At 43.0% G+C, this 25917-nt stretch overlaps 3 protein-coding genes across 4 annotated transcripts; 2 read left to right on the top strand and 1 right to left on the bottom strand.

The window, feature by feature from the left end:
- Window positions 1-2113: 2113 nt before the first annotated feature.
- On the top strand, window positions 2114-4288 carry c19h1orf216 (chromosome 19 C1orf216 homolog). Of its 2 annotated transcripts, none has more exons than XM_028422586.1 (2): window positions 2114-2244; window positions 2947-4288. In XM_028422586.1, the coding sequence occupies exons 1-2, from the start codon at window positions 2240-2242 to the stop codon at window positions 4025-4027; spliced, it is 1086 nt and encodes a 361-aa protein (XP_028278387.1). In that variant the 5' UTR covers window positions 2114-2239; the 3' UTR covers window positions 4028-4288. The 2 variants fall into 2 exon arrangements, with proteins under 2 accessions (XP_028278387.1, XP_028278377.1); XM_028422576.1 differs by lacking the exon at window positions 2114-2244 and adding an exon at window positions 2270-2484.
- A 9160-nt stretch (window positions 4289-13448) lies between these two features.
- Window positions 13449-14899, bottom strand: cdca5 (cell division cycle associated 5). The gene has a single exon (XM_028422599.1). The coding sequence runs from the start codon at window positions 14817-14819 to the stop codon at window positions 14043-14045; it is 777 nt and encodes a 258-aa protein (XP_028278400.1). The 5' UTR covers window positions 14820-14899; the 3' UTR covers window positions 13449-14042.
- A 151-nt stretch (window positions 14900-15050) lies between these two features.
- psmb2 (proteasome 20S subunit beta 2) lies at window positions 15051-23284 on the top strand. The gene is made up of 6 exons (XM_028422611.1): window positions 15051-15182; window positions 15676-15798; window positions 15923-15993; window positions 22200-22362; window positions 22611-22660; window positions 22749-23284. The coding sequence occupies exons 1-6, from the start codon at window positions 15092-15094 to the stop codon at window positions 22875-22877; spliced, it is 627 nt and encodes a 208-aa protein (XP_028278412.1). The 5' UTR covers window positions 15051-15091; the 3' UTR covers window positions 22878-23284.
- Window positions 23285-25917: the final 2633 nt, after the last annotated feature.

The raw sequence follows: 25917 nt of genomic DNA, 5'->3' as shown, positions 1-25917 counted from the left end.
GCTTCAATTTAACACGTCTTGGCTGATTTAGCTGATTTTTTGTTGTTGTTGTTGTTGGCTGTAAGCTGGAGGTCCAGAGTGCTTCTCTTCACAGGCTCTGTGCATCTGACATTGTAGCCCATGGCTGCTGCCGGACGCCCTCGGCCGCTGTCACAGCCCGAGACTGGTGCTGGAGCAGATGTGGAGCTGAACTGAGGGAAGTGGGTCACAGGGCTGCAGGCTGTGTACAATTCAAACAAGGCCTTATTATGCACAAGGTAAGTCATGCTCCTTTTTGTATGTGTGTGTGTGTGTGTCAAAGGGAAGCAAGGTGGCTGTGTTAACATTACAATAAGCTCTCCTCCCTCAGGAGGCCTCGTAGACGACTGTCAGTCCGCTGAGTTCAGCCTATCTGGCTTCGTATCAGTGTCCTCTGCAGTTGTCTTTTGTTACTTGGTTTTTCTTTTCTTTTGGAAAGGGGAGAGATGGAAGGAGAGATGATTTTGCGCGTGACGAGGCCTTGGGCGGACGGCTGTGTTTGATGTATTTTTTATGTGCTTAGGCTACTAGTGAACGATGGGGAGGGCGAGGAGCGAGGAGGAAGGACGCCTGGAGCTGATGCACTTGAATGGGGATGTTGTTGAAGGAGAGAAGGGAGGGAGGAAAGGGAAAAAGTGTGTGTGTGTGTGTGTATGTGTGGATGAGGGGAAGGGGTGGGTGAGTTCTTTTCTGATGCCAGCAGCAACAACATGTCAGGGGGGATGAGAGCAGGGAGGAGAGAGAGACAGCGAACACTTGTTAAGTCTGTCTGATGTAGCCTCTCTGTACTACACACACACACCTACAGAACACACACACACACAGGGATTCAAATGCCATGCTCCTCTGATCTATCACAAAACCAGACAGTCACCAGTTTGGAGTAGAAACTGCTGCACAACTGCTTTTTTTCTGAGGTGTAACACTCACACATGTCACTGTTGCATTGTGGGAAACATTTTGTTTAATATGTAAGAATGACTTTAATCAATGCCATGGTGTGTTCAATGCCTAGCATGAACTCTGGGGATTTACAGTTGCAATTTTTCTCCATTTCCCAGAATGCTTTTGGGAAAACATTCATGGACATGTTTGGTAGATGTTTAGTTCTGCAGGCATTTTAACATGGAGCTTTATCAGGGTTTTACTCACTTTAGCACAGCCTCAAGTGGCCATTTGAGGAACTGCAGCTGGGAAACACTCCGGGACTTTCCCCCCATAAATTACACAGAAGCAGAATGACAGAATATGTTTCAAACACTGGTCACAAGTCCAACAAAACCTTAACTGTTTCCCTTGTGATGTAATTATACTTAAATGATCCCATTCACAGACACATATACATTTGACCTTATGAGCTACCTAAAAATAGCTTGAGTTATATAAGAAAAAAACATTAAGCACCATCTAGTCCAACTGTCACAGCATGGACAGAGCCTCACTTTGGTTATTTTAATAGACCTATAGCTTTTCAGATGGATGTCTTACATTAAAAGCTCTGCTTAATCTAAAAGAAGGTTTCTCTGTTCTCCCTGTAATCTGTGTTTATGGAGTATTATTAATCCCCATATTAATTTATATAAGAGAAAAATCACCCATTGACACCCATTTTATTATTTATATTATTATCAATAAAACTGTCATTTGTTTTGACCATTCGAATTGAAAATTGGAATATTTAATTTGAAGTAATCCAAAATTTTCAAAAATAAAATTTGTATTTGGAGATTATAGTAAACTAAATGTGAGACTATGAATAATCTAAAGTCATCTTGTGTTGTCACAGTACAGTACAGGCCTGGTTTACTGTTAATAAACATCACAGGAACATGACATCCATCTCTGTCCTCACATTGTTTCTCTCCATTCTCCGTGGTTTCCCCTCTTCCTCCCAGTCCCAGCCCAGTTTAGGAAGTCCTCTTAGTCACCCAGTCCGATTTTTTTTCCCACACACACACTCACAGCAGCGGGAGGAGGAGGAGGAGGAGGAGGAGAGGAAGATAAACATCACATTGGAGGGTCGGAGGAGGGGAAAAGATTGGGAGGGCGCAGTGTCCGGCTTCTCTACCGAACTGTTAAAACAGCTACAAAATAGGTAAGAAATACAAATAGATTCACATGATGGCTCTGACTTATGCAAGCGACGAATACTAGGAGATGAAAGGTGTGAGGCAGTGAGCTGCTTTTATCCGAGCAGGGCTAGAGAGAAGACGGCGCTGAAATGGGGTGAGCGTTACATAACGCAGGCATTTCTAGGCACCTTATGTCTTTTTTCTATCTATCATATTCGTTTTTATCTGCATTTATAGACGGATTAGGATGACGTATTTTATTTTTTAATCGCCACGAAGCTGTAAACATGCAGCATCTTAGCGCCATTCGTCGCCTTTTATACGCTTTCCAGCGCAAAAACAGACATCCGTTTGTAAAGATGGCACACATCCACCCAGCAGCAGGACTCCTGTGGTACTATTTTTCTTCCTTTTTATCGCGTTTTGCATGAGATGTCAATATTGTCACACATTGCGCATTGATTTTTAACATATTATTGAGCAGCTGTGGATGTAAATATGTGGATTTTTTTTTATCCTCGTGATCGTGAAACATCTGAGCGCTGCAGGCAGGCGCGCTCCCGACACAGCACTGTCGCTGTCCTTCAGCACTACGAGAACGCGCACAGAGCGAGAGGGGAGAGGGGATTGATTGACAGCAGCCTGAAGTCAGGATTAGAGAAATTTCCATTCTGAGGAGACATGTAAATATTTGATGCTAATAGAAGTGGAGTGCGCAGACCAGCCTGTAGTTATAGACATTAAAAACAAGGAGATCGAGAGTGTGTGTGTGTCTCTATGTGTGTGTGTTTCCATTATTGTTGTATTATGTCAATTGTGGTTTCTGAATCTCTGTTTGTGTCCTTTGTCGTTTCAGTGAGACTCAGTCGCGGTCAGTGATGCTTCATCATCAGGGCCAACATCTGAACTCGGCCTACTGTGGCGCCAACAATGGCTCCTCCAGTAAGTGCGACAAAGATGGCAACTTCAACTTCCTGCCCGGTAAAGATGAAGATGGCTTCACCAGCAATGGAGGAGGAGATGAGAACCGAAACCAGGTGCGTCCCCGTAACCTGAGCCCACTGGGTCGTGACCCTCCAAACTCCTCGCCGTCTTCTGGCTTTCATCACAACTCTGGGCTGATGTCGCCACGCTCACGCCTTCCCTGCTGGAGCCCCCTAGAGCCCCTGCCCGAAATTGAGACCGGGGATGATGGGTACGGTCGAGTGCCCCCTGATGGAGCGGAGGAAGGGAGGGTGGAGGAAGAGGAGAGAAGGATGAGCCGGAGCGACATGAAGCAGAGGGAGAAACAGGAGATGGAGAGGAGGAAGAGCAGCTTGGGATTCAGAGGAAGACCAGAAGAGGAAGATGACTTCCTGGGTGAAGACGATGACGAGTGGGGGGACAGCGACTCAGAGTCTGAGTCCGATGGCAGCATGTCCTCCCACAACATGGAAAGCGGAAGGGAGGGGATGCTGATTGGAGGCTGGGACCGCGTCGGGGTCGGAGAACCAAGATCCAACCACCAGGAAAGTGACCCAACCAGAAACAGGAACCGAGAACCACCTCAAAGAAGACTGAGCCGCAAATCCTTGACAGGAAGCACCCTGGGAAACGTCATAGAGGAAGGAACGGAAGAACAAGAAGAAGAAGATAACCAGTCTTCAGACTCAGATGGCGAGATGCCCGAGCTGATGGACACTGTGTGGACGCTGCGAGACCGCGAGCGCTTCAAGGCGCAGGAGATGGAGAAACACCAGGTGCAGCTGACCATGTACCGCCGCTTGGCCCTGATCCGCTGGGTGCGTACCCTGCAGGGCCGCGTCCAGGAGCAGCAGAACCGCCTGCAGTCCAGCTTCGACATCATCCTCACTCACAGGAAGGAACTGCTGAGAATGGGCGCCGCCGCCGCCATGGCCAATACCACTGCTCCGGCCACAGCTGTCAGCCAATCATAAGCATTGGTGATCAAGACAACCTCCCATCGACCTGTCCAGCCATTTTGTTGATTGTAATGTTGATTTTGTGCCCCACGCATCATTACTGCATCCGTCTCTTCGCTCAGCTGACTCAAGTCAAAGCAATGAACACTTTACTGTGACATTAATATGATGTTTATAAAATCCTCTGTAAGCTGTTGATGTTTGTCTTGACCAAAACATTGATTTATACCCTGAGATGCTGTATATAATTATGATAAATTAAACCTTATATCTTGACATTCTGTCTGTGTTTTCATTCCCATGTTTATCTGAGAAGGAGTCCACTTATCTCCACTTAAGATCAAGGACTCAGATGAGACTAAAGGGCCGTTCTTATCTTGTGGAGCTGTACTTGCTGTACTTGAGGCCTCAGGCAAACGACCTTTAAGCTCACAATTGCCTCTTTGTCAGCTGAACAAAGTTGTTTTGTATCTGCTCATCACACGGGGTCGGGGTGAGTGTGTGTTCTGCAGGGAGTGTGATAGCCGTGTGAGGCTCAGACCTCAATCTTCATGGGCAGGACTGCTGCTGCTGCTGCTGATGGTGCTGATGATGATGATGTTGATGATGGCAAAGATGATGATGGTGCCGCGGGCACTGCGAGATCATCTCACCCCTTTTTTTTTCTCCATGTGCGTGTTCACAGAGATACCAGCCGCGTTGCCACCCTATAATCTCGTGGAGGAGGAGGAGCCCCACGGGGAGGCTGTCAGTCTGCGCCCGGGGGCCCTGCAGGTCCTCCTGTTCGGCCGCGGTGAACAGACGCCGCCGTCCGGTGGCGCGCAGGAGCCAAACCCCGGGGCAAGTTTGGGATAATCCCCGACTATGTGCCTCCCAACCAATATATTTAAAAAAAAACGCTTATCGCCTTTCTTGGACGCAGACATGCTCTGAAAGTCTGAGTCGATTTACATATTGATCCCTTGTTAGCTGGCTGGAGCTGAGAGGATAACATGTTTACAGAGGAACAGTGACTTGTAAACAGCGCGCTGAAGCAAACCTCCGCTAAAAAAACAGGACGTCGAGGAAGAAATGTGCTTTTGATGACGGATTTGTAAACCAATGACACGTGATTTCAAGGTAGAATTCAAAAATGAAGGCAGCTACCGAGGAAAACCGATTAGTTTCACCTCAAAACGGTCTCAGCGGCCTATTTTTAGCGCATGTGTCCATAAGATTCTTTCAATTTTATTATAGAATTAACCCAATCCACGCTGAAAGAACACATTTCCCACCTTTGTGAAGCTCAGTGTGTGTTTCTAAATGTTCAAACACCAGCAGTAAATGACCAAATAATCAACCTTGACTCACCTTTCCAGAATTTTTCTCCAGGAGGTCAAAGGTCAAAGAGTCCCGTGAGGCGATCAGCTGTCACACTGGAGGAGGAGAGGTGCCACAAATTGGTCTAATAAGCAGCTGTTAATGTATTTTTGTGGCACCTTGATCGATAAAAATAAACTGTTTATGCAACTGACACAAAACCATGATTTTAAAACTACGCATGACTTTATAGGCTTCTCAGAATGACCGTCTGGGCCCCTGCTGTGAGCGAGTCAGTTAATATAAAGAGAAGAAGGTAGGTTGTTAGATGAGTATTTTTTCTCCAAAGCAAAACTTCCTGTGGAGCACAGAGAGATAGAGAGAGAGGAAGAGAGAGAAGGAGGAAGAGGTGTGCACAGCTGGGCCTTGTGGCTCCCCCGTGGCGACACAGAGCGCCACAAGGAGCGTCTGCATTCTGTCTGTAACACACTTCTCTCAGCCAAGAAAACAACAAGCAGGTCTGTCTGAACAAAGGAGTTCAGTGTCTTTTTAACTCCTTTGCAACTGCACTGTTATATTTCTCCTCATGAAAATCATGACATTTTACACATTCACTCCTGATTGGATGCACATCCTGTAGCTTGATGAGTTTTAAAGAGACAATTAAGGAGAATAAATGTCTGATTTCACAGAATTAAGTAAGAAAACAATACATATTCCATCATCTAACATAAAGTGGATCCTCCTGAGCTACACAAGGATTAGTTTTTAGTGTCACAATGCTGATTTGGAGCAGCTTTTCTACAAGGACTCCGCTGTCCACTAGGGGGCGATACTCCCCCAAGCTCACACATTTAACACAGATCAGACCTGCGCCTGTTTCTGTGTCTGGACAGCAGAGGGCAGCAGTGAGCGCACAGCCAGTAACAGAGGGACCACCTGGGATCCATGGAGGAGAGTCCCCATGGGGAGGAAAAGATTGTTTTTCACTACATGTTGAATAATATAATGCAGGGCACACCTGGGAGTCAGGGGCAAGAAAATCAGAGGGGTCATGGTATAAAAAATCAGGATGTCACACTTGAAACTTTTTGTTGTCGTCAAAGGGGAAAACTCACTGATCATTAGTATAGAAGGGTGCATGGTTGTTTTTAAAGCTTCCTCTGGTTACACCAACATTTAAAGCTTAAACCCACTATAAAAAAAATAACAATTCAATTAAGTGATTTCAGTATTAGTAGATTCTCACTCAGGCATTTTTAAAAGTTCTGTTTGCCTCCACACATTATAAATAAAAACAAACAACGTGGATATTTATTATTTTTTAAATGCAATTTTATTATGGACATTGATTTTCTATTAATTTGTGACAATTTAAAGTAATATCTGAAATAAAGATTTGATTAGTTTGATAATATCTATTAATAATCTAAATCATTTTATGTTACATGTGAGCTTTTTTTGTCTAATTTTGTGTAAAAAATTACCAAGTTTTAGGGTCTAAAAACAAAATTTACTCCAGACTGAGTCTTTCTTTGACTCACAATTACTGTTATTTCCTATTTTACTGTTACTGGACTATTCACATATAGAATACAGCACAGGTACCAGCTCTTGTTAGCCTTGTTCGCCATTATTTTGTACAACCAGCGATGCATTTGTGAACAATTTAAGAACAATTTAAGTAATTATGAACTGTTGCTGCTTCTAATTCGGCAGGATGGTGCGGTGGTGGTTAGCACTGTCTGACTGTTTGCATGGTCTCCCTGTGCCTGTGTGGGGTTTTCTCCATGCAGTCCAGCTTCCTCCCACTTTCTAAAGACATTTGTTAGGCCAGTTGGTGAATCTAAATTGCCCGTATAGGTTTGAATGGTGAGTGGATTGGTGACCTGTCCAGGATTATACCCCACCTCTCACCTGTAGATAGCTGGGATAGGCTCCAGCCCCCCATGACCCTGCAGTGCATGTTTCTGTTTTAATGTTATTTCTAATCAATAATATGTATGTCTGCAGATTTAATTGTCATATTCACACATTATTGTGCCTCCCCTGATGACCCAGATTTGCCAAATCCATAATATAGATGTGATATATGATATACTGTATATAAACAAATCAAGTTACATTGCACTAAACTGGGTCAGTTCACATTATGTGGTTTAAAATGTGCTGCATTTATTTGTATGTGAGATAACTGTTACCATTCATAATGGTCTGAAAGTTTAAAGATGATCCTGTAACTCATCATGGTCGTGCAAAGCTTCTTCCTGCTGTCAGATTTACCTCCCTGTCCCCGCACTACAAGTCCTTCCTGATTAGGATTCCTCAGGACAGAGTCTGAGGTCCGTGCTCCTGCATTCAGATGCCCTTGACATGAAAAAAAAGTTTGGGAATCCCTGCTGCAGCCTCGTCTTCAGCTGTTGTGTCGGGCTTTTTGAACACAGAAATACATATATACCCTATCATACTCTCTTTCTACCCGTCTACCCTCTGCCTGATGTAGTGTGACAGTGTGTTCGCCCGCAGCACTCTGCTGGCGTGGAAACAATCAGCTTTGACAGAAAGGGGGTGGTGGTGGTGGTAGTGGGGATGGAGGGAGGTAGAGGAGGGAGGGAGGGATGAAGGGAGAGGGTGAGGAAGAGTGGGGAGGCTGGGTGGAGGGGAGTCAGCGGCCTGAGGCCTGTGTATGATGAACTGAATAGAAAGACCTGTCGTCAGAGAAGAAACACCACAGATAGATAGATAGATAGATAGATAGATAGATAGATAGATAGATAGATAGATAGATAGATAGATAGATAGATAGATAGATAGATAGATAGATAGATAGATAGAGTTTGCTGAATTGTTGCTTCTCTAAAAATACTACAGTGTCATCAACATATAACCTTTTTCAAATAAACAAAAAGCAGATTATTTGTTTAAAAGTGAACATAAGTGGCTCAAGACAGCTTCCCTGAGGGATTCCATGTTTCACATTTCAATAACCTGAATTTACTGTGCGTCTTTTATCAATCAAATGTTCAATGATACCAAAAAAAATCAAGATAAACGACACCTTCGATCATCCTCTCTTCAATAATACACAATTGCTTCCATTATCTTTCTCAACAACTTAAAGTTTAACCTTTGGAAAAAACACTTCTTTGTTTTTTTTTGAAGAATTTTTGAAGAATTGCAGTGAAAAGAAACTTCCCATTTTTAACCTAAAACAGAAGTTTAATTACTGTATTCAACCACTCACTCCTGCAAAGCAAAATAAATCATCAGAGTCTAATCAACAACAGATTTGAAAAATCAAATTGTTTAAATTTAAAATTTAAAATTTAAGTCACAAAAATGGTGGAATGCTCCTTTAGTGTGAGTACCTGTTGACAGGAACAGGAACCTTCACAGCCTCCCTGACCCAGTGCCACTCACCCACTTGACTCTCTTCATTAATTTACTTAAAGTCATGAGGGCCATTAAGTGGGCCCCTCTCTCAAGATGCAGCCTCTGATTCCAGAACTTGACGTGTGTAAGTGTGTGTGTGTGAGGAAGGGGAGGTGTGTGTGTGTGTGTGGATGGTTCAGCTGCCTCGTCTGCTATAACCAGCTAATAAATATGAAAACAGCAGGTTAAAACTTTTTTATTCGTCCCGTGCTTGAAAGGATTATACTCTTCTATAGAGTCCCGTGAAAAATCCCCCAAACCTCATAATGCCCAATGTTGTCCCATAAAACTGTGTCGAACAAAAGGGGCTTTTTCACGCATAAGGGGTTTTCTCAAGAGCACATTGAGGGGAGCCCCGGCCGGGATCCGCCCATAGATTATCTGGCTGTCGGTGAAAGCCCGGCTGGGAGCGGCAGGTGCGTGTGCCAGGCGTTGGGGGGGGTTCATGTTGGGAAAGGGAGAAAAGAAGAGGGTGGTGTCCCGGTGACCGTGCAGTGGGTGGTGGTGGTGGTGGTGGTGAACTATGGAGACTGCTGCGCAGCTGCCGGCAGGAATGTTTGCAGATTGTCACTTCCATTTAACTTGCTCTTTTTCTTCCCTCCCTCCCTCCCTGCCTCCCACCCTCAACATAGAGATGGAGCCGGTCTCCCAGGTTTTCCCCCCTCCCCACCTCTGAGATATAGGGGGCTAAACGGTGACACCCTGTCCCACAAAAGCGAGGAGTGGTGTGGGTCGTCTCCGCCTCAGTGCCGTGAAATCATGGATTAAACTGATAAGTGAGAAGAATGATACAGATACCAGATTTTTTTTTTCAGGGTGTTGTTGAGTACAGCTCATAAGGCCGGGTTATCACACTGTTTGATTCCCCAGAGGCTTCTTTCTTACAGGTTATTGGAGTTTTCAACATATGGTGGCCTGCAGACGATTAATAATGCAACTCATGAATTTATCTTTGCAACTTTGCCAAAATTTAACAAGTATGCAAATTGCAAGCTCCATAAATTCCCTTTAATTCTTACACCTCTTATCTTTATTTCTACAATGAGTATTATTACCAGAAAGCGTTTATCAAAGGAGATGCTTGTCCCCCATGTTGACCCACACACAGGCTGTATCTCTGCCTGGAAATGGCCTCTTTGCACCAAACCTTGGTGTCTAATCTCTGCCGTCCAAACCGTGTGTGTGCCCCCCCCCCCATCTGGTTTTTCTCTTTTCCAGACCTGTGGCCTCAGGCTATGTGTGGGTCCTCCACATAATCCCCCTCAAAAAAAAAACATAAAAAACTCTGCAGTCCCTGTTATTCCACTGGGGTTTGGCAAAAGTGCTGCATGTCAGAGCGGCACAAAGCTCGCTGCTTTTTCACACCACTTCCAGCAAAAAAAGGATTAATGTCCTCACCATTATGAATAATGAGAATGAATAACAAACAGCCTCCTGTTTAAGCCACTCCATTAAATAAAAGAGAGAGTGTCCATGTGCTTTTATTTCCATTGATCTGTCCATTTGTGGAAGTCACATGTGATTCTTTACACCAAAGTGATGCTGAGAAGTTCTTTTTTTTTTAAATTATGTATAAAACCTGACGAAAGACCCAACATAGCACTGGAGTTTAATTAATGTGAATAAAGGATTTTCACTAGTTTCATTTTAGCGTTAAAAACATTAAAATCCAACAGTGTGGAAACACCTTTGAGCTGAGAAACAAAGCAAAAAAAAAAGGGAGAAGTTAGAGAACTTGTGGCCTTCGAAAACTCCCAGTAATTGAAAAATATAAAAATAGACTTTTAATATAAGCTATAAAGGCTGCACAGGTACATTTAAACTACTTGAAGAGTAATTTAGTCCGCTGTACAAACTGCTGCTCAGTGAACTAACTGCTGGATGACAGCAGCCTGTTGGTAGCAGGCTTTAGATGACACTGCCACATTCATTTACAGTGCTACATGCAATAATATTAAGTATTCAAGATATCTGTTTAAAAAAACAGTCATACTAATTTTCTTCTGTGCATCTCTGTGAGCAAAAATAACTTATTGGTGATATCTAACATGTCCTTAAAATGTCTCCTCTGTCCTTCTTCTTTCCCTCCACAGTGGATCATAACTGCATCAACATCTGCCAACAATGCAGCTGGGACCTGGTGCCTGCTTTAATGATGGTGGTGATTCATCGAGTAATGAATGAGAGCAACATTCCTCTTGTGAGGAACACACACACACAAAAAAAAGTGGGAATACAGACTCTAAGTGACAAAACGTCTCATCCTAAAGTGTCTCCTCTGACCCTCCTTTACACCACCCATTCCTCCACATGCTGCGGATCATATCCACAGCTGCCAGAGCAGACAACGCTGCTCAGAATATATGAAAATGAAATATGAAACAGTGGTGTGATAAACTGGTAGATAATCATCTTTTCATTAAACTTTCATCCCCAGTGACTTAAATATTCAAGAGCCCAATTACAGAGCTTGTCTCTCTCTCTCTCTCTCTCTCATTCTTGCTTTTCTTAACAAGAGCAGTCAGGGTGAGTGGCTTAAGGGATGAGTGAGAGCATCATTATGAAATGGTCACAGGAGAGGAGGGTGAGATGACCCATCGTCCCCTCATGGAGGACAGGGAGCAGCAGGCTTGATGTGTGGCTGTCCAAACTGAAGAAGAAGAAGAGGAGGAGGAGGAGATGTAAAGAGAGAGACAGGCGGCAGACAGACATGCAGGTCTGACGGATGGAGGGACGCTGAAGAGAAAGAGACAGAGGCAGACAGACGAGCTGAGAGGGAGTATAGATTTTCCAGGCAGATAGTGGAAAGATGTGTGCATCCTGATGAGTGCCACAAACAGGGCGCATGACTCCCTTGTCTGCCTGTTTCTCTGTGTGTGTGTGTGTGTGAGAGAGAGAGAGAGAGAGTGTATTAGCAGTCAGAGCACTGAAGCCCACGGGCGATTCCTGTGTGTGCTTGCGATAAAGGGAAAAAGGGAGGAAGTATAACGGGGGGAAGCGGGGCGTAGAGGAGGAGGAGTGGGTGAGGGGAGAGATGAGGAAGTTGGGTGGGTGAGGGTGTTGTGTTTGTGTCTGTGTGTGTGTGTGTGTGTGTGCATGTGTAGAGAAAGAGAGAAGAGAAAGAGGAAAGAGCATCCAGCAGAGCAGGGAGCTTCCTCTGTGCTGTCAAAGCCTCTGGATCACGTCCCCATTGGTCCTTTACACACACACACACACACACACACGTGTACCCTCACCCAACTGCTCTCTTCTCCCTCAAACCAACCCCTCTCCTCCCCCCTCCTTCTCATGAAAAGAGTGTCTTGGCAGGGTAATTAAGAATGGCCTCTAAACACAGGAGTATGGCAGGAACGCTCCAGATGAAAGTAAATGATTAAAATAATTACAGGCTGAGAGCTGACGAGCCGGAGTGTGGGGTGGCCGCCGGACATTTGTCGGTAATTAGATAATTAATCTGAATGCAAATGATGAGCCCTAACGAAGCAGTCAAGCTGAACCAGCGACAACTGCCGTGAGTGAAATGTAAGGTGGGGGGGTGTGGAGAGAGACAGAGGAAGAGAGAGCAAAAAGCAAGAGAGGAGAAAAAACAGTGTAAAAGCTCCAAAAATCAGCATGAACTGCAGCAGCAGCAGCTTCAGCAGCAGCAGCATTGTAAATCAATAACTGTTTTCTGTGACAGCTCAAAAACACCCTCCTCACTTCTCCCTGTTTGTAACTTTCAGCTGTAATGACAAGTAGACATGAACATCTTGTTAAAAATATACAAAAAGCCGAGCTGAGCCGAGCCGTGTGCTGCACCGTGCTCTGCAAGCAGCTGAAATGGTAAAGGTATGAACATGAAATGGCACCTGAGGAAGAAAACAGAGCACGCTTTGCACGCCCTAAAATGCGTGAACAAATTGTGGATTTACTCGCTGGCTGCAAACACACACACTGCTCATTATTTCCCCGCGCCTCTTCCTCATAGACGCGCTCAGAAATACTATCAGCATGTGTACGTGCTCTAAGCAGAGGTAAACATCTCACTTCATAGCTGTTTTTATTCGTATGGTGTCTGTAACAGGTAAAGATATACTTGTCAGCGTGGTGAGCAGCAGTCTGGATCACTTCTTTGAATTTAAATAGAGGATCTTCAGGGTGTATTTATCCCAACTATACATAGGAAAGTCTTACACTTTATGATGATTAGCTGCAGTTGTGTCTTTACTGACAACAAGGGCTGTAAAGAGCATCCTGGCTTACACTGCCATATGGATAAACATGGGAATAAACATGCAACAAGGAGACAAGGTGGAAAGTGCTCCTCCTTACAGCGTGATGATGAAGACACAACATGACCTGGTTCCTGGAAGGCCAAGCACTGTCGACACAAAGTGTAATTACAGTGTAAATTCACCAGCAGCTCCTTAGGCCTGATGAGCCGGTGACATCCCTCCTTATTAGTGTTAATTACACAACATGCTTTTAAGAGACTCCAGAGAGAAATGTTTTTACCTGTCTGCCATTCACATCAAATCAAAACTCAGTCTGCCTCATTATGAACACTGAATGGATGACTAGTACCTGGTTAGGCTGGTATCAACCCAAAAACATTTGCAGGTTTGACATTATGCTTTAACCACACTGAGTCTATAATATAAATGTGTTGTTCCGTCATTAAAATGAACATTACCTCCTGAAAACAATAACAAAATAGCAAAGTTACTGACTCTGTAACGGCATTTATTTACAAGAAGAAGAAAGCAAAAAATAAAATATATATTCTTCTAAAGAAAGAACATCAATAGCCATAATTTTGAATTAGCTGGATGTGGATTAGACAGATTTTTAAATTGTTATTCAACCATCATGACATAAGGAGACCAATAAACTAAACAAGAGGGATGAAATATGGCTCCAGCTTCTACGTCATTAGAATTCAAATGATATTTTCTTCAAATGTATAATGCACATAATTAACCAGAGTGTGCCCTTTTACAATCAAATATGGGTTTTTGTCAAACTTTAACATGTCTAGTAAAATAATCTTCATACTAACTTCACAAGACTTTTAACTACGCCTAATTTTTAAAATAATTCTGCCCTGAATGTCCACAAACAACCACAGTAAGAGTATTTAAATGAACCAAACGTCAGAGTTTAAAATTTAACAATTAAATGAAATATAAACAGAGTTGACTTTTTTAGGAATGGAAAATACACATTTAAGAGTGTAGGTCTCCCAGAGTCCATGTTTTGCAGCATGCCAGTGACAAAACTTCACACAACGTAAGATCTTAGTCTTTTAAGTCTTAATATTTTACTCCACCAACAACTCAAACTCCTCCGCCTTCCTAAACTCTGCGTTCATCTGTGCAGCCAGGGCATCCAGCTCCGTGGTGTCTATCTGCTGGACCTTCTTCCTCCTCTTCTTCTCCTTCACCACAGCCACTCCGGGGATGTTTGGGTCCGGCTCCGGGAATGCAGAACCACAGTCATCAGCCTCCAGCAAAGATGTGAAGGAGTTCAGACCTGACATGGAGCCAGATACCTCCAGACGTGTCTTGGATTGTTCGACTCTTCGGAACACCTCGGGGGTCTGCAGCTTCTCAAAGCCGAACAGAGTCTCCCGAGAGCAGGGGCTGTTGAATGATTTGTCGCTGAGCCTGCTGTAGGACCGGCGCACTTTCTGCGACCAGACCGCATCCTCTGGATCCCCAGGCGGCTGTTGGGAGCGACAAGTGGGCGGCGGTGAGGAGGGAAGTATCGGTGAAGGCATAGCGGCCTTCTTCTTCTTCTTAGCCGAGGAGGAGCCACGACGATCTGAGATCTGACCGGGAGTAGAGACCTTCGGCTTTTTCTGCCGGATATCTGCAGTCTCTGACCGCCTCGGAGTGTTCTCCTTGTTGTGTTCCGTTGGTGCGACTGTTTTTCTGGGCGCTATTTTCCTCACAGTGATGGAGCGTTTAACAGCAACAGGCGCCATGTTGTCATTTTTAGCCTGTGGAGAAGAACCCAACCGCGCCGAGCGTCTTCTTTGCGAGCCATTTAGGTTTCCAGATGCCGCCATTGCGCTTCGAGACGTGCCCTCGTCCATTCTTAACTTTCCCCGATAAAAACAACAAATTCACAGAATAATGTATCTATAATCGACTTCTCAACGCGGCTCGGCTGTTACAACAACAGCACTCCTTTCAAATTGCCCGCCCGAGTCGCGTAGAAAAGACGACAGTATCCACCTGTGACGTCAACACCCTGCGCCAGCTATCTTAAACTTTTGCTGTGTAACCGTACATGCCAGGCGGAGAGACGCTTGCTCTTCTACAATAATTTAACCACATTTCAGCTAATATATAGCTGTTTTTCAGAATGGAATATTTAATTGGGATACAGGGACAGGACTTTGTCCTCGTCGCCGCGGATAATGTTGCTGCCAGCAGCATCATTCAGATGAAACACGGTATGACAAGGCATTAGCTTAACATTAGCCGATTGAATAGCTAGACGTGCTAATATATTTGTTTTGTTCTTTATTCTTGGCGGATTTTGCTACTAATAAACAGTACTTATTCTTGTAATGTATTAATCTTCAATGTGCAGCTCAACCTATTCAAACATTTCATTCACACACTGAATGTGTGTTCGGTTAGCAGCAACTAGCATATATAGCGAGGAGTAAATCTTTGTAATCCTGTAGTCGCAGAGTCGTACATTTGAATTATAATTACTTGTAAATCCGTGTAATTGTTGTGGCTACTTTATCTGTGTTAATCTAATAAAGTGTACAACATAATATAACATAAAAATGTCACTAATATTGCAAGGTTAGCATAAATTGTCCTACCTTGTTGCTGACAGTGAAAGTGAAAGTCAAAGACAAGGCAGCAAATGGACGCCTAAAAAAGATAGCAGCACATTGTTATAACAAACATTTCATGCTATTTGTTGTTCAGACTATGACAAGATGTTCAAGCTGAGTGAGAAGATTTTGCTGCTGTGTGTTGGAGAAGCTGGAGACACGGTGCAGTTTGCAGAGTACATCCAGAAGAATGTCCAGCTCTATAAAATGAGAAACGGTAAGGACCTAAAATTTACTGTTTTTGTAGCACTTTAACCTCAGAAAGTCAGTGGGAAGTAAATTGTCAAACATGTGCACGTAACTTGGGTCTCTGATGGCATTTCTTTACTCCTGTTGCTTAGGTTACGAACTCAGTCCAGCAGCAGCGGCAAACTTCACACGAAAGAATCTTGCAGACTACCTTCGGAGCAGGGTAAATATCCTGAACTATGAAACACATTCCCTTTCAAAATATGTTTTTTCTTTTAAGACAAATGACCTAAAATCTGTGATTGATGTTTAGAAATAAGCCCAAATGGAAAAAGTTGAACTTTGTTGCAAATCCACAGTGAAACATTGATTCAAATCCAACAATATGAAGACACAAAATACAACGAAGAGAAATGTAATGTGAGCTCTTTGCTGTTTATCTGGTTAAGAAAGAGTCATAAAACCTCCAAGAGAGGTTTTGGTTTCCCGTCTTATCCAGGCCTCTCATACTATAAAAATTGAAAATCCCATCCTCCCATAAAGCAGGGGTTACTTTTGTTTTATGAGATTTTCGTGTCATGCCTTGAGAAATTTGGTCAGTTTATAAACTGCATGACAAGAGATTGAAGGGATATCCTTAGCTGCGATTATTCTATGAGGTGAGGATCACATTTTCTAGATCTTGCAGCTTAATATACAATAAACATTAGGAATGCTGGAAGAAAGGCTTGCAGTGTACCTGGTGATGTACATTCAGACCACATTCTGCATTTTTTTTGTGTCTGTTGTCTGACTGGTTCGATCTATCTGTGTGTCTTCTTAAGTCAGCTTTACTACAATGACTTTCAGCACCTGTATCTTTGTGTATTCTCTCATTTAACAAAACAGTAGATAATGAATACCATGTTCCAGTGGTCACCCTCAGGATTAAGCATATTCATCCTGGAGTAATGAGTGAACATAGCTATAAATATTTTAATTTCTATTTTAAATTAATTACATCCCTCCACTAGCATTTACAATCTCATTTTGCTTTAGGGACCAAATGATAAAATCCCGAACTAATTTCAGTCAGTTAAAGTAAGAGTAACCATGTAAACTAGGTTTACTCAACCAATTTAAAAATGTGTTTTAATTTTATCTCTATTTTTTTGCAAGCAAAAAACAAAAAATTAAAACTCTTGCTTCTCTTTATGATGGGAAGTCCCATTTGAAAACACACATGTACTGGTGTCAGTATCAACTTGAGACATCTAAGCCAAACCAGCAGCATTGTGACAGAGGCAGGTACATTTGTCATCTTCTTGTAGTTTGCGACGGAGTTGTCCCCCTGAGATTTTATGACAACACCTGCGCCTGCAGTGCTGTCGCTCACCCTGACTACACAGCAGGATATTCAATATCAAAATACTGTTGCGTTGACCTACAGCACCTTTAATGCCATGATGTTACCAAAAGAAACTTGATAATAGGCAGAATAGAACACATAGATAGATGTTGGTGGTGCAAAACAAAGCCCACCTGTACACCAGAAAGAATATTATCACAACTTCACAGCCCCCCCCCCCCGAGTAGCTGGATCTAGAAAATATTGCTATAAAATACATACGTGTTATTTGAACAATGATTAAACGTATTTTACCTTGTACACAGTTCTTGTTTTTGTACACCAGTGAGTGCTTTTTCAGCGCAACTTACTCTGCGTAAAACACCTCTGCTCCTTCATGCGTTGCATCTTGTTCACTAATCTGTTAAGAGTGGTGCAAGTGTTGCCTGTCACAATAGCAGAAGGGTGAAAATAATTACAAAAAACAATTAGTGTGGCAGAGAAGGGAATGTGGGACACATCGAACGGGGGATAGGGGTAGAGCAGGAGCAGCAGCAGCAGCAGCAGGAGGAGGAGGAGGAGGAGGAGGAGGAGTGGTGATCCCAGGGGGAAACAGCCAGGCCCAGCAGACAACACTACAGACTGAAGTGTGAGAACGAGTAGGAGTCAACATACACACAAATACAATATTACATGCACACTGAGGGACCTATAGGATCAGGATCGCTTTATTCAGTCAAGGTTGTACATGTGGTGCAGGATAACATTTATATTCATGCCTTGCCATAAGCTGTGAGTGTATCGTTATTTTTGTGCCTCACGGTTATAAATTTGGTTTTATGAGTGCAGGATTTACTAATGCTGCGTTCTCAGGAGTGCTCAGAAACTGAAGCAATAGCACTTTCTCCGCTGCATCCCACACCTTCCTCCAGCTATGCTCCTCTTACATTCATCAACCTCCAGAGTACATGGACATTTGCAAATTATGTTGTATAAACAGATTTTGTGGTGTTTTTCCCCCCCAGAACATTGTGAATATGTAGAATATGTAATGCACGTTGTCCAGTTGAGTGTGAAACAGGGAAGGGGGATAATCTGACTAATACCAAGTCCAAGTGGCAGACGCTATATTTTGAATTGCACCTGCCATATTAAGGATGTGTTTCAAAACATTTAGTTTAGATTACTGTTCATAATTACTTGATTGATTAGTCTACTGGTTGCTTGGTTGATTAAATAATTAAAAGTCTGAACCTGTGACTTTCTCGCTTTAAAAAAGTGGCTGAAAATATTATTACATCTACAAATAATGTAAGAATTGCGATCCATAGGCAGGCATGTTTGCAGAGGTGTCGTTTTTACATGATGCACACTGTTAGCTTACGTGTGATTTTAAGCCTCACAGGTCAGTTACTCAGAGAGAGATCAGGCCCCTCTGGAATAAAACAAAATATATTGTAGACCAGTGGAAAATGTCTGTATTCTAAGGCCATGAGGACCCACAGATGCATATGTAGCTGCATATGTAGAAATGTATTTTAATTAATCTGATTAAATCATCACAGATTAAAGGTTAACTCTGACAGAAAGACAAGATAATGATCTGTCCTTTTTTAAAATCATTTTTGTCTCTACCGTACTTATATCATCTTCTGACCCTACGAAAAAAGTATCATGTAATCCCACTCTGTAATGTCTAGACCCCTAGGTTAAAAAACCGCTGGCTGAAAAATTAATCAGTGGTATATTGTTAATTCTGATGGCCATATTCCTGCAGGATAAATTACAGATGAATCTAAAAGACATCATACCCCAGTGGCTGCAGACCTCCGGGAGGTATAGTTAGCTAAAGTCAGCAGAGCATGTCAGCGCAGAGTAACCAAAACCCTGTTTGCATACGACTGTGTGTTTAACCAGTCTGCCATCCAGAAAAACAACTCTGCTAACCTCTGGAGTACAGCATTCACTCAAGCTTTAGAGAGAGAGGAGACAAAGAAAACAAAAATCTAGCGGTAAGCGTAATCACCTGAGGCCTGCCGAGGTCTCCTGCATGCATATCGGTAATGATACACATGAAACTCACCACTGAGCAACAACAAGTTTTAGGGGGTCATAGAAGCTCTGCATCTGCTCGGCTCGTATTTGTTTTCATTTCTGCTTCATGTGTATTTGTGTACTGAACATGAAGTAAAGTTATTGGGCTTTAAGTGGAACACGTTGAGCAGGATTCGTAGATATACAAGATTCATTTAATACAGCAAAACCTGCGAGAGAGGACTTGTAAATATCAAATTAGGTTTTTAGAAGTTCATACTGAAGCAAAAAAGCCTTACAGTCATCAGTTTTTGGTGCGTGTGCTGAAGAAGCACATTTTTTTTTTCCATCTGTGAACTTGTTTTTTTTTTCTATAAGGCTGCAGCAACAGTTAGCCTCTGTGCTGTGGTGATCCGCAGCTCGGCCCATATGGGTTTGTAAAATATTTTTTAGCGTGGGCACACAATGGGCACAAATAATTACTGGCGCCATATTGCACGCGGCTCCCCTGCTCCTGCACAGATGAACAATTAATACAGCAGATTGAGAAGAAATGCCAATAAAGAGAACATGCCCCGGGGCAGGGTGCAAAAAATATGGGGAGGGAGCAAGGCATGGGGAGGGGGTTCAGAACATAGAAGGAGGGAGTGTTGGAACGTAGAAGAGTTTGGGGATGAGTTTGTGATGTTTTTTTTAGCAGCCTGACCTTAATTTGTGTCACAACCGAAGAGAAGCATTTTTCCTGCTGCTGCCACAAAGGGTTAGATGAGAAGATTGATACCACTCTCTGGTTTTCACAGTAAATATAAAGATAGCACCAGAAGCTGGTTAAATGGTTAGCTTAGCTCAAAAACTGCATCACGCAAGTTGCACGTAAGCACATCTGGAAGATCACAGCTCAACTATGTTGTATGTTCTGTATCTGGAAATGATGCCAAACCAGCAGGTGGCTGTACTAAAACATTTCAAACATGCCAAATAGGTGAAATAACAAAGGTACATGTGCATTTAACCAGACATTTACGTGAATGTAAAAGTTTAGAGAAGAGTTAAATGCTGAGGTGATTCTTGGTTATTACTGATTGTAAAGTAGTATAATAGGCATCCATTGTGTCCACAGCTGTCTGATTTTTAGAGTACGGTAATGGAGATTTAGGTAAAAATGCAGCTCGAGCTAGCAGACAGTTGGGTTTCTGTAATGAGTTGGCAGAAAGGTACAGGTGAAGGTTTTGTTTTATGGCACGAAGGGGGCTGCCATCGTTTGCCTGCAAGCTGGAGGCACGGCAGGGGTTTGATATGATGCGTATTGTTTGCATGTGAACCTGGGTGTGAGTTCAGGTGGCAGGGTTAACAAGGTGCCTGGTTCCCTCCGAGGTGACATGGGAAGGGAAGGGAAGGTTATTTTGATGCCAAGTCCATATTATTGTTACATTGTAACCAGTGAGACAGCTGTATGGTGGGTGGGGGTGATGCCACTGGGGTGTTCACAGGCTCACAGAGGAGTTACAGCACACACACATTAAGATATTCATCATGAGATTCACGCTCATTGTGCTCTCTCACAAACACACTGTTTCTCTTTCTCACGTGTGTGTGTGTGTGTGTTTGTGCATTCATAACCATCGTTAACACACAGCAACACTAAAGCCTGCTCCACAGGGAGCATAGCGATCATCAATGCCCCCGTGGCAAAAACGGCGGTAACACACAAGTCACAGGAATAAGCAGGTCGGCTGAGAGATAAATTGAAATGAGAGGGCAGGTGTGTGTAGATCACAGCTCGCTGGGTGTAATGTGAATCCTGTTTGTCTGTTTGCACGTGAGAGAATGCAATTTAATGGCTTCTTTTTGCAGTCTAATCGAAAATAGTGCTTCTACTTCAGTCAAAAATTTAGGCCATAAGTTGTTTTGAAAAAGAAAATTAAAGAGATTTTTTAAAAATGAGAAACAGGAGCTCGCAACAACGGGGAGAGAAAGTTGGTGTTTTGGAGGAAGAGAAGGGAGAAGAGGCTGGAAGCGTAAAAGATGTAATTTGAAAAGAGGAGGAAGAGGAGGAGGAGGAGGAGGGGGGCAAGAGAAACGACTTTAGAAGTTTTTAATGAGCCCTGGCGCTACTCCAGGGCACAGGGTGAAGGCGGCGGCGGAGGGTGAGGGGGGGCGAAGGGATGAAGAAGGAGGGAGGGCGCGATGGAGGGAACGACAGGGGTGCTGACTTCCAGCAGATGTCACACTGCCAGTGACACCCTGATCCCCCCCCCTTCATACACACACTCGCCTCCTCTGTCCTGTAACGCCCTTTCACCTTTCCTCTCCCCTCCATCGCTCTCCAACAACCAACCCCTGGCCCCTTCTCTCCCCTTCCCTCTCTCACACTGCTGCTAATGTTGCTGCTGCATGCATCTTTGCACGTCTGTGCCAAGTCGAAAAATCAAAGTCGATAATTAGGAGCAATTTATGTGCGATAAGTTGAGAACAAGAAGTTGTACTTTTCAAGCGGCGCGATGTCTTGGATCGTGTGATGATGCGGTCTATTTAGAGGGGCAGTGAGGTGGCGTCAGTGAAAACCATCTTCATGCTGGTGGAGATGTTGACACCTCTAATTAGAGTGATATAGAAACTATTAATGCAGCATGTTTACAAGTGCAGCAGATCTGTTGTGCCTCGCGTGACACTGTTGATTCATTTTACATGTCGCGACTGCCTTTGTTGGCCACCTTAGAACTATCTGTGATAACTAGTGTTACTGTTATTTTAAAGTAAACATTTATACTGTCCAACAACCCCACTAAATGTTGCCATCTTGGACACAAACTCCATCTGTTGTCCTTCAGGTAATGCTCACACATTGTTCAGTTGTCAGTGAATGAAGTAAAACATGTTTTGTTGTTTGTTTACTACCATTGATTTAATGCATTAGGTAAATATAGAAGCAAGACCTTTATGGGGTTTTAAAAAGGTCCATGCTGCTTTATATAAGGAATAATCAATGCTAGTTGCCCTGTTAATGAACATGTTTTATTGGTGTTTTTTTTAACTTAAATTCAATATTAACCCTCCTCCGTCTTCAGACTCCGTACCACGTGAACCTGCTGCTGGCGGGCTACGATGACACAGACGGCCCAGGTCTCTACTACATGGACTACCTGTCTTCCCTGGCCAAGGCCCCCTTTGCTGCCCACGGCTACGGAGCCTTCCTCACTCTCTCAATTCTCGACAGATACTACAGACCAGGTCAGTGCAGAGAAGTGCCTTCTGCATGTTTTTCTCTGGTGCTTTGTTCGCGTGAGACTGACAGAGGAGGATAATGAAGAGGCTGCGCTGCAGCGGCTGAGGAGTTGATTCACGGTTAGGTCATAGTACAGACTCGGGGCACTGTGAAGCCAGACTCTTTTCACGTAAACTCTGACCCTGTATCACTTTTAATCATACTGCGGCATTCACTTTTCAACCTCGAAATCTGACCTTCTTTTTGGTTTCAGATCTGACCCGAGATGAGGCAGTGGATCTCCTGAAGAAGTGCATCGAGGAGGTGAGCTTATTTCAGTGTTTTTGTGCGTATTTCTCCTTTAATATTTCTGCTTATTTTTGCCTTGATGTTAAATTTCTTCTTCCTCCAGCTAAACAAACGCTTCATCCTGAACCTCCCCTCCTTTAACGTCCGTTTGATCGACAAAGACGGCATCAAGGACCTGGAGAAGATCACCCTCAGCGCCCAGCCACAAGTAGCAACAAAAGCAGCTGCTTGATAGGAGAATGACTTGTAAATGACAAAAAATATTCTAACTACCAAAAAATGTGGAAACTTTTGGTAGTTAGAATATTTTTTCAAAAACAAGTATACTTCTGTTTTTCCTGTACTGATATTTGGAAAACTTATTAGTGACTCTGCTTCATATCTTCCTCTGTGCTCATTCAAAACATGCCCAAGCAGAGCAGTCCACAAATACTTCATCCTGGTCCTTTCCCTCCTTTAACATCCATTTGATTGACAAGAAGGGCATCTGTGACCTGCAGAACTTCACCCTCGGCACCAAGTGACCGCTCGCTGCTCGACTACCAACCCTCACACCCTCATTTCTTTTTCTTTTTTATGTACGATTGACCTCCTTGCTCTTTCTGTTCCAATAAAAAGTGACACACAGTTGAGATACAAGCTCTTTGTCCCCGTGGTGCTTTCTCGTTCTCTCGTCTACTCATTTGCACATAGAGAGAGAGAGAGAGAGAGAGAGAGAGAACAGCCTCCCGGCTGTGTACTTTTGCACTTGTACTCAGTGAGAGGGCATGTGGATAATGTACATTTGCTTATGCTTTTTACATGTGTAGCAAAACACGCAAGCACATAAGGCCGTTTTCTCTCAAATTCACTGCGAAGAAAACCACGTTTAGCCTAAATGATGGCTCAGGAGTAAATGCTGCACAGCTGTGTGATTTACATATGATTTATAATACAAGTCAGTGTTATAAATTGCAACAAGCTTAAAATACCAATACAATTGAATCCGTGTAGTTGCTTAAATATGAACTGAAAATGACTGCAGTGTGTCTGAACACACCTCCTGGCTCAGGATCACACTCCACAGGTGTTCAGACTGTGCTCATAAGTAACAGAAAGTACATTTAAAAACAAAAAGATAGTGCACTTGTTCTTTTGGGTGCCCTCTTGACATTTTAAAATGCAGACCTCACTCACCCTGAACACAGACCTGGTAAAGTTCTGGAAAACAATAGCCTTAAGTCATGTTAGGATAAACTAAATTGAGCAGATATGTGTGAGTTGAGGATGTAGATAATTACAGCTGATTAAATTATTTTATACAAAACAGACCAAAAAAAAATTGTGGAAAGCCCTTTGACTCCCGTGGGAGGTGTCTGAACGGGGTGTTAGCTCACATAGGATAAGTTTTCGGACATTTAAACATAGCATGTTTTAAATTATTTGGTCTCTTCTTCATTGTTTATTACTGAGTGTGGTTCATGCTAATAGTGCTAACGGGCTAATCTGCAGACAGGAAGCAGTTTGACCTGCAAATGTTAAACTTAACTACACTTAAACTTTAGAGTGAATAATGCAGATTAATGTAGCACATAACTGACAAAAACAGTTTAAAAACAGTTGGTTTGATATAAAATTCTTGATGCTTCACACTCGGTACATATTTTCCCCCCATTTCAGTATTTAGTTATTTCGAGAACCAAACAGAATTCAACTAATTTTCCAAAATACTTTTTTTATTCAATTGTATCACGTCTGCTGTTCATCAATTTTGACTGTATCAGAAGTGTTAACACTAAATGAGCATGTTGTAAAAGGGAAAACCAGGCCAACATCGCAGCTGAATAGGTGTGTGTGAGATAGACTGTAAGCCTGTGTGTGTGTGTGTGGCTGTATCGTCTCCTCTCTCCGCCACAGACAGGTGATTAATAAACATTAAACAATCCCTCCTCTCTCAAACACACCGGAATCTGACGGGAAGAAGAGCAGCATATGTTTGCCTGGAGGCTCAGAGAGAGATGGAGAGCGGCCCCGCTGAGTGTCAGATAGAGGGAGAGAACGGGGGAGGGAGGGGGGGTTAGGTTACAGAGAGGGAGATGAAGGGATGGAGGGGGGGGGGGGGGGTGCTTGACACAGGAGGGTAATGAGATGGGAGGAGAGAAAGGGAGATGGAGCAGGTAGAAATGAGTGATGTTTGAGAATGTATGAGCAGGCGACACATGTATGTGTGCATTCCCTGGAAAGCAGTAATTGCATTGAGTGCTTAAATAAAGTGAAGGACTGTGCAGGAGAGGTGAGGGGTGGACGGTGGGAGTGGAACAGATGGGTTGAGGGGGACCTGTGTGTGTGAGGTGCATCACTTTTTGACACTGGGGGTCGCACCACTGCACCAGGTACAAGATTCAGGGTTAGCAGACATCTCCAAAGATTTCCCTATGAGTGGGGACGCACACATAAAGATAAGACACTTTGCAAGACATAGCTATGCTAATGTCGCTAATCTGTATTTTTTTACAACATTTTTTTTTTAAATAACTAAATTTATTTGGACAAACCTTCATAGACATTACAATGGATTAAAGAGAAATTGGCTGATCAGGTTTTTGGATTCCTCTATTTTCCTATAGGAGGATTATCATAGACAGAAGCTTTTCCAGTTTTTCCATTTAATCTCATTATTAAATAAATGTCTCTTAGACTGATGTCACTTCAGGTCATTTTATTCTTTATGGCATTTTCTAGACTCAATAATTAACCGATAAGTTCATCTCAATAAAATGTTTAGGGATTAATCAATAATGAACTTAAGTGTCAGTCGTGATGTTTCTGTTGCCTCTGGGGATCAATAAAAACATGTCATGATTGAGACAGACGGTAGGAGAAGCCATAAAAGAAAAATAAGGTGCAATAAAAGCTTTTCAATTTATCAACATAAAACCCAACCAATCAGTTCTTAATTCTTTAATAATATATTACATTTATGCCGTAATACAATAATAATAATAATAATAATAATAACAACAGTAATAACATTAATAATAAACATACACAGAAAGTACAAAATGATTTGTGTCATTTTCTTTAAGTTACCAACACGCAGTACTTCAAAATAAAAGGAAACAAATCTCCTTTAGCTGCCTTTCACTCCTCCCTGTTACACGGCTGCCAGAGAACTCAATTTCCCATGACCACCCACTAAAAAAAAAAAACTACACATGGAAGCTGTGCTTTGTCCACTCAGGAGGAGTTAAACGTCTTTCACAGTTCCAGAGGAGCAAAGAGCAGGTTGTTGT

The sequence above is a fragment of the Parambassis ranga genome, chromosome 2 (genome assembly GCF_900634625.1).
Source record: "Parambassis ranga chromosome 2, fParRan2.1, whole genome shotgun sequence".
In the NCBI taxonomy this organism is placed as follows: domain Eukaryota; kingdom Metazoa; phylum Chordata; class Actinopteri; family Ambassidae; genus Parambassis; species Parambassis ranga.
This window is presented reverse-complemented; position numbering and strand designations above follow the sequence as displayed.

Bases quoted from the DNA above. Each gene is read 5' to 3' on its own strand.
- c19h1orf216 (XM_028422576.1), top strand. From the start codon at position 2,378: ATGCAGCATCTTAGCGCCATTCGTCGCCTTTTATACGCTTTCCAGCGC. The intron at 2,485-2,946 runs GTACTATTTTTC...TTGTCGTTTCAG, and splicing joins CCAGCAGCAGGACTCCTGTG to TGAGACTCAGTCGCGGTCAG.
- cdca5 (XM_028422599.1), bottom strand. From the start codon at position 14,819: ATGGACGAGGGCACGTCTCGAAGCGCAATGGCGGCATCTGGAAACCTA.
- psmb2 (XM_028422611.1), top strand. From the start codon at position 15,092: ATGGAATATTTAATTGGGATACAGGGACAGGACTTTGTCCTCGTCGCC. The intron at 15,799-15,922 runs GTAAGGACCTAA...CCTGTTGCTTAG, and splicing joins GCTCTATAAAATGAGAAACG to GTTACGAACTCAGTCCAGCA. The intron at 22,661-22,748 runs GTGAGCTTATTT...TTCTTCCTCCAG, and splicing joins TGAAGAAGTGCATCGAGGAG to CTAAACAAACGCTTCATCCT.